At 53.5% G+C, this 8,241-nt stretch overlaps 2 protein-coding genes across 2 annotated transcripts; one reads left to right on the forward strand and one right to left on the reverse strand.

Annotated features, from left to right (window-relative positions):
- Positions 1-413: 413 nt before the first annotated feature.
- Lrrc25 (leucine rich repeat containing 25) lies at positions 414-3,167 on the forward strand. Its single transcript, XM_032919373.1, has 2 exons — positions 414-1,201; positions 2,996-3,167. Exons 1-2 carry the CDS (start codon positions 414-416, stop codon positions 3,132-3,134), a joined length of 927 nt encoding a protein of 308 aa, XP_032775264.1. The 3' UTR covers positions 3,135-3,167.
- Positions 3,168-4,665: 1,498 nt separating this feature from the next.
- On the reverse strand, positions 4,666-7,598 carry Gdf15 (growth differentiation factor 15). Its single transcript, XM_032919316.1, has 2 exons — positions 7,308-7,598; positions 4,666-5,447 (listed from the first exon to the last, which is right to left on the reverse strand). The coding sequence occupies exons 1-2, from the start codon at positions 7,585-7,587 to the stop codon at positions 4,816-4,818; spliced, it is 912 nt and encodes a 303-aa protein (XP_032775207.1). The 5' UTR covers positions 7,588-7,598; the 3' UTR covers positions 4,666-4,815.
- Between the last annotated feature and the right edge of the window lie 643 nt (positions 7,599-8,241).

Below are 8,241 nucleotides of genomic sequence, written 5' to 3' on the forward strand. Positions count from 1 at the left end.
GGCTGTTTCCAGGACAACAACTCATTTGCACATAGTTGCGCCTTGGCCAATAGGAGTGCTGCAGATGGTGGGAAGCCCGGGCAGGTAGTCTAGTCTTGTGGGCAGGTGCGGGATGTACCCATTTCACAGACCAGTAGTTGGAGACTCAGGGACCAGGGAAACAGCTCAGCCAGGGGTCATAAGCTTTCATGTCAGGAAACTGATTGGGGTGTTTTATTTGGGCTTTGTTGGGTCTTACTATGTAGACCAGGCTGGCCTCGAAGTCACAGAGATCCACCTGCCTCTGCCAGCCGAGTGCTGGGATTAAAGGTATGCGCCACCACATATAGCCTGGTTTGAATTATTAATTAATCTGTAAACCCACGGTGTTTAACTCATTTAAACCCACAGTGTTTACCACACAGGTGGCTAGAATGGGGAGCACCGGAGCTGGGCTGCTGTGGTCATGCCTCCCAATGCTGTTGGCCCTCCTGCACGAGTCAGGGAGTCAAGATCTTACCTGCACGGTTTACGCAAGCAACGTGGACTGGACTCAGACATTTAATGACACCTGCCTCAATTTCAGCGGCCTCGGCCTGTCCCTGCCACAGAGTCAGCCCTTGAAGGCCAGGCATGCACAGGTCCTGGACCTGTCTAAGAACAACCTTCGGGTGCTCCCTGGGGTCTTCTTTGCCAACCTGGAAAAGCTGCAAACCCTGATTGTCACCCACAACCATCTGGACAGTGTGGACAGGTCGCTGGCCCTACGCTGTGACCTGGAGCTCAGGGCAGACTGCAGCTGTGGTCTGGCCTCCTGGCAGAATGTTCGGCAGAACAACTGTTCTGGGCAGCAGCAGCTGTGTCTACACCCAGTCACGGCAGCTCCCAGGAACCTCTCCACCTTCCTCCAGGTCAGCTGTCCCCCAGGCTGGGCCCCGGGGTCCATTGGCACCCTTGTTGCTGGGACTATCTTCCTGGCTTTGGCTGTCGGTGGATCTGTGCTGGCCTGGAGGCTTCGTCGCCGACATGTCAGTAAGCAGGGTCTCAGCAAAGCCCAGAATTCACACGATGGCCCCACACCAGTGACAGACTTCTTGCCAAGGTACAGCAGCCGGCAGCCTCGTCCCAAAGCCCCAGAGTTGCCACCCAACAGGTCCACAATGGATTATGAGAATGTCTTCATTGGCCAGGCAGCCGAGGATTGTTCATGGTCTGCAGACAGGTGAGTGACCCCTGTCCACAATGAGCAATTACTCTGCTTTAGAGAGCATGGAGGCCTGAGAGAGTGGAGTCACCATGAGTATGTAGTTGGCCCGAGACTGTCAGCTGGGCCTCGTGAAGCTTCACATGTTCAGATGAGGGCAGCAGGCCTCACCTCACCTCCAGAGGTAGGAGAATGAGAGTTTGTAAAGTTCCCAAGGGGCCAGCCGCCATCTTGTGAGCTGTAAACCCAGCTCATACCTCTGAAGGAACCAGGGTTCCAGGTCAAGTAGGACTTGGCAAAGTCTCCTGGCTCACAGATGTCTGTGTCCCCATGCTAGAGGACAACACCCTCATCTCCCTGTGGCACTCGGGATGCACAGTAGGTTAAAACTGAGTAGGTGAGTAAGGATGGTGTGCCCACCTATCTTCCCAGCCCTGTGGAGTGGAGGCAGAAGGATTCTGAGTTGGGGACCACAAGAGACTCTGTGGTCTGTGTGTGTGTGTGTGTGTGTGTGAGAGAGAGAGAGAGAGAGAGAGAGAGAGAGAGAGAGAGAGAGAGAGAGAGAGAGAGAGAGAATTGGGAAGTTTGTGGGGGGACTGACCAAGAATATGGAATAGGGAAGTCTGCTGGAAGCTGAGGTAGGAGATTTGTGTAACTCGGTTGAGAAGAAATGTATGCAAATGATATGCAAATATTGAGAAAGGGGAAGTGACCGGTGGAGGGGGATGGGGAAGGTCACCAATGTAGGCCGAACCAGTTAGTCAGGGATCGGGAGAGATGGCCCCGCCCTGGCTTCACTGGCCCTGTTCTAGGCCCTGCTCAGCTTCCCAAAAACCGAAAACTGGGGTTTCTTTCTTCCTTCTACTTCATGGAGCCTGTCACAACCTCTTCTGCGATCACAGGCAAATGATAGTGAAAAAAATTAAAAGTAAACTGGAGGTAGGGCTGGATCGGAGCTGGAGTGCTCTCCCAGACATCTCGTCCCTGCCATCCAGACCATCTGGAGTGAGGGTGGGGGATGTAAAATCCGAGTTCAGGCTAGCCTGGCCTACACAAGACCCTGCCTCAAAACGCAAGGACAAGAAGCTGGGTTCTGCAGCTGGAAAGAAGATATTGGCACATGTGCATGCACACATGAGTATACCCACACAGGCACGTGCATGTGCATGCACAGACACACATACATGCAGGAGCCATACTAGTACATATGGATGCACACTCACGCGTGTGTGCGCGCGCACACACACACACGCAGCACAGACACATATATGCACTCACATGCACACACATGCATGAATTATTCATGCACTCACACGCAAAAATAGGTCCACACACATACATGGACGCAGACACACATAAATGCATGAACCATACATGCACATATACACACATGCACACGCACAGACAACACAAATACACACGCTCGCACGCTTGCACACACATGCATGCACACGCACACACTCATACCCATGCTTACACGAGTGCACATATACAAGTCAAATCAGGTGTGTGTCTTCCACACATTTTTTTTTTCTTTTTTTCGGAGCTGGGGACCAAACCCAGGGCCTTGCGCTTGCTAGGCAAGCGCTCTACCACTGAGCTAAATCCCCAATCCCTTCCACACATATTTTAATGATGCTGAATCGGTGACTTTCAGAAGAGTGGAAGTCACACAGGAAGTTGGAAAAACAGGTAGGAGCGGAACAGGAGCATATTATCTGTGAGAGCCAGGCCAGCCTGGGCTACACGATGAGACCCTGTCACTGGCCCCTCTCTCAGTCACCCGCTTCTGATGTACATCTGCCTCCACAGAAGCTGCCCTTCTGGAGACAATGACTGCTACATGAACTACAGGAGTGTCGACCTGGACCCTCAGCCCGTCTATTGCAACCTGGAGTCCCTGGGGCGGGCCCCATTGGAGGACGAGGAGCGTGTGGTTTCGTGGCGCTGAGCCGGGGTCTGGCCCCCAGGGACAGACATTTAACCTGAGAATCCGTTCCCAGCAGTAAACCCCCCGCCCTGCCCCCCCTGCACGCCCAACATCACAGGGAGCACGAAGACTCCTAAAGAGGAAGAAAGATCAGCAACAACCCTCCGGTCAGTGCGCATGCAGATGGTGCTCCATAAATGCTCTGGGCCACGTGGAACTCTGAGCAGGACTGACCGGTGGTTTCCGGAAAGTCCGAACTTTATCTGAATTCACAGTTCTGCTCGCTCTGTGTCCCCTCTGCCTGCTGCTCACCCACCAGCCACTCAGACTCCATAGGGGGCATTCCTGCCTTCTCAGCCCTTAGGGGTCTTTCCCCTCCCTTCCTCTTCTCAGGTTCACTCCCCTCCTCTCCCTGACTCGGGTCATCCCGGAAGCCCCAGAGGTCTCAACACGGTCTTCATCCGTTCCTCCTCCCACCCCTTATCTTCCTTCCCTTCCCCACCCTCAAGATTCCCGGGTTCCCGATCCTAGGTCTGGGCTCCAGCCTATGTGGCTCTCCCTGCCTCTCTGTGTCTCCCTGTGTCCCCTCTTCTTTCCTTCTGTCCTTCCCATCAGGATTTACTGCTCACCAGAGTACACTTAAGGCTCACCAGAGGGGGTTGGGGACTTGGCCTCAGTGGTAGGCTCTTCAGGAGGCTGTCCTGAGTTCTCCCCACCCCTGAAAAAAAAAAAAAAAAAAAAAAAAAAAAAAAAAAAAAAAAAGAAAAAAAAAAGAAAGTCTCTCTCTCTCTCTCTCTCTCTCTCTCTCTCTCTCTCTCTCTCTGTGTGTGTGTGTGTGTGTGTGTGTGTGTGTGTGTGTGTGTGTAGCCCTGGCTGTTCAGGAACTCACAGAGATCGTCCTGTCTCTACTCCGGGCTCAGACTAAACTGACGGTGGAGGATGCACTTCTTGTCTGGACCTTTGAAAGAAGGCATATGCCATGCCTTTGATCCTGAATTTTTAAAGTGGGAAGACTCGCCTTTAATCTGGGCCTCACCCTCGGCTGGGAACCTATATAAGGACAATGGAAGAAGAGCTTTTGCGCTTTGCTTGCTGGCACATCCATTCCTTCACGGGCACTGGAGCTCCCTTCAAGATTCCAGCACATACTGAAGACCAGCCGAGACACCCAGTCTTGTTGACTGAGCAGCCACTGGCTTCTTACACTTTTCATTCCCAGCCAGCGTTGTCGGACTATCTGGACTGCAGAGGCCCCCTGATTCTGGGATGTTTGGCCTGGCTTGAAGTGGGGATGGGAGGAATGTCCAGGGGGAACCTAGAAGGGCGCTGAAGCAGGGGCTGTAGCAATGAACTACTGACTGTCCTGCTCCTCCTTGCGGCTCAAACATGGCAGGACCACCAGGCCCTGGCTGGTCACTCACATCAGCTGTCAGTCAATAAAATCCCCCCAGGCCAGCCTAATGGAGGCCCGTCCTCTGCTCCACTTCTCAGGTGACAAGGGAAACTGAGGCTAGGGTGATGGGAATCATGCCGAGATCACTGAGACGCCGCATAGAAACCAAGCTCACCTTTATTAGCAGAGTTTTAAATAAATACACAATCCACCCACCCAGCCCAACCCCAATAAATTAATAATATTATTAAATAAAAATATAAATAGCATCATGGAAGGGGAGTGTAGGTAAGGAGCAGGGCCCAGTGCTCAAGCGCAGTGGCAGCCCTGGGCTACCAGGTCATCATAAGTCTGCAGTGACACGCCGCTGTCTGTCCTGTGCATAAGAACCACCGGGGTGTAGCTGGAGGGGACACAGCACGGGGCCGGCACTCTGTCGGGCTGCAGGCCATGCAGGCGTGCTTTGATCTGCGCATGCGTGTTGGCCGACCGGTAGAGGTGGGGGCACTCGCCCACGCACATGCTCAGTTGCAGCTGACGCGGGGACAGTACCCAGTCGCTCCAACCTAGGTCCTCGAGAGTTGCCTGCACAGTCTCCAGGTGACAGCAGCGCCCGGGACCCAGCGGACACGAGTCTCTTGGGTGCAAATGTGCGCTTCGGCGCCCCCTGCCGGCGGCCGATCGTAAGTGCAGTTCCAGGCGTGCGCCGCCAGAGGGCAGCACCGCTAGGTCGGGAGGCGGCGCCAGGCGCAAGCGCAGTGCGCGAGCGTGGGGTCCCTGGAGGCTGATCTCACGTTGCAGGGGCCTGGTGATGTCCCAGGGCCTGGACGAAGGCGTCAGCAGGAGCAGCGCTCGGTGCACGCGGTAGGCTTCGGGGAGACCCTGAGTCAGCGACGCCCGGTTGACGCGGAGCAGCAGCCGGCCGTGGGACCCCAATCGCACTGCAGAAGAAACCAGAACGCCCGTTACTCATGTGCTCAGTATGTGCCAGGCACAGGTGTGTCCGTGTGCAAATGTGCCAATCCCACCCACCACAGGGCCTTTGCACAGATGTTAAACATATGTAGCCCAAGGTCTCTCAGGGTAGCCCTGGTTCTCAGTGTAGTTAAATAAATGTAACTCTCGATGTAAGCCAGGCTAGCCTCGAACTCAGAGATCTGCCTGCCTCTGTCTCCCAAGTGCTTGGATTAAAGACTTCCACCAGCACCTTCTGGTTAAAAGCTGATTTTGCTCTTAGCAACAGGGAGATCTCTAAGGTCTGCCCTGTGGAGTACTTCTCAAACCTTTCCCCAAACCTCTGAATAAAGTGTTTTAACAAACAGAAGTTGATTTTCTTTCTTTTTTTTTTTTTTCGGAGCTGGGGACCGAACCCAGGGCCTTGCACTTACTAGGCAAGTGCTCTTCCACTGAGCCAAATCCCCAACCCTAGTTGATTTTCTTTAAAGCAGTGTTTGGTGGCCACCTTTTCACACTTGGGAAATGGAGGCAGAAGGATTGCCCTGAGTTTACAATCAACCTGAGCTACAAAGTCCCTATCTCACAAAGAAAGAAAGAAAGAAAGAAAGAAAGAAAGAAAGAAAGAAAGAAAGAAAGAAAGAAAGAAAGAAAGAAAGAAAGAAAGAAAGAAAGAGAGAGAAAGAGAGAAAGAGAGAGAGAGAGAGAGAGAGAGAAAGAAAGAAAGAAAGAAAGAAAGAAAGAAAGAAAGAAAGAAAGAAAGAAAGGGGGCTAGAGAGATGGCTCAGAGGTTAAGAGCACTGTCTGTTCTTCCAGAGGTCCTGACTTCAATTCCCAGCAACCACACATGATAGTTCACAACCATCTGTAATGGGATCTGATGCCCACTTCTGGCCTGCAGGCAAACATGCAGGCAGAAAGCTGTATGATGTATACATAATGTTAGAAAGAAAGGAAGGAAGAAATGGAAAAAGAAAAAGAGGAAAACAATGAATGGGACGGGGGCTGCAGAGATAGCGCAGCGATTAAGAGAACTCACTCTTCTTCCAGAGGACCTGAGTTCAAATCCCAGCAACCACACGGTGGCTCACAACCGTCTGTAAAGAGATCCGATGCCCTCTTCTGGTGTATCTGAAGACAGCTACAGTGTACTTACATATAATAAATAAATCTTAAAAAAAAAAAATTGGGACAGGTTCTCATTATGTAGTCCCAGCTGGCCTTGAACTCACGGCAATTTCCCTGCCTCAACCTCTGGAGTAGTTACCATATCCAAGTAAGACTTTGCAGGTCGTCAGAGTGACAGTTCACTGGGATTCACACAAAGCTAGCATATTTGTGAAGGGGCGTGCCCAAGCGGATTTGTGAGGGGGCGGGGCCAGATCGGCCTGGGTCCTAACGCGGAGCCGAGGCCCAGGGATCCTCCTCCCTCCCATCCAGGCCACTGTCACTTGTTACAGTAGCAGATTCTTGACCAGCGATTGCGTCAGATTCCGGATCCAGTTCCCGCAGGTTCTTTTCCCTCTGGCTCTCAACCTGGCTCTCGTTCCTACCTCCCCTCTCCAGGACCCTCTAACCATCCCCCGTGTCCTCTCCCACTAGAGTGCTGTGCATCTCCAGGAGAGACCTCGACCTCTCTGGACATCATTTGTCCAGCTCCGGTCTGAGGACGGTCGTCCTTCCTACTCTGACTGAGCCCACTGCACGGGGGACTGCTGGCAACTCCAGAGGTCACAGCAGGGGAAACTGAGGCTCGGAAGCTGGACTGACTGGGTCTCGTGGACTTGAGTGTGTTGGTTAGAGCTTGGAGAGGGTGTTGCTGAAGTGGGTCCCCAGCTGCCACTTACCCTCTGGACTGAGTATCCGGACAGCTGGGTCAGGGGTTGGTTCTGAGTTCGAGTCCTCCCGGCTCTGGTTGGCATGCAGTCGGCTCAGCAGGTCCTGGAAGCGACCCCGTAGCTCGTCGGGGTTGAGTTGGGACTCAGAGAGGGAGCGTCGCTGCTCAGGCACTGCCAGGGCGTCCCCCTGAGATGGCCATGACAGCAGCAGCAGCAAGAGCAGCAGGAACAGCAGGAACCTCAGCTGAGGACCGCCTGTAGGCTGGGCATGGAGCGCGCGCAGAGCCATGTCGCTTGTGTCCTGAGTGTGACTTTGCGTTAAGCCTTCGCAGCTGCCTTTATACCCACTGGACTCTGTCCGCCCCGCCCCCTTGTGCGATGCCAACTCGGGTGACCAGGCTAATCCGGGCGGGAATCCCAGGGCTCCGCAGGGGGGCGGGGGCGGAACCTCTCAGCTCACGAGGGAAAATGCGGGGACTGTGACCTGAGTGAGTGCTGACTGTCCCCACAGACCATGTGATGTAGTCCAGACTGAAGTTCAAGTGGCTTCTTCCTTCCCCTTGGGACCAGGGCTCTCTCTCCTTTTCTTCCTCTCTCCCTCCCTCCCCTTCTCCACCCCCGTCGACGGTAAAGAAGCCAAGGAAAATCTAGAAAAGGCAAGTTCAGGCAAGTCACCCTACGGTCTCAGTGTCCCAGGAGTAGACTTTATAACCCTGTCTAAATGGGCTGGGACAGAAGAGCAAACCAGGGAGTACTGCACACATTCAAGGTCCTCTTCGGAACTCCTACTAATGCTTCAAAACCCTGTGCGAACAGCTCCTGCTTCAGGAACCTTCACTAGATTTCCAGGATGACTGGGTGCTCACACACGCCTGCCCTGTGCCTGCCTCAGTATCCCCAGACCAGGGGTCTCTATTGGGGAGAGAGGCAAGAGGAAATCTGC

Source organism: Rattus rattus, chromosome 13, assembly GCF_011064425.1.
Source record: "Rattus rattus isolate New Zealand chromosome 13, Rrattus_CSIRO_v1, whole genome shotgun sequence".
Taxonomy (NCBI): domain Eukaryota; kingdom Metazoa; phylum Chordata; class Mammalia; order Rodentia; family Muridae; genus Rattus; species Rattus rattus.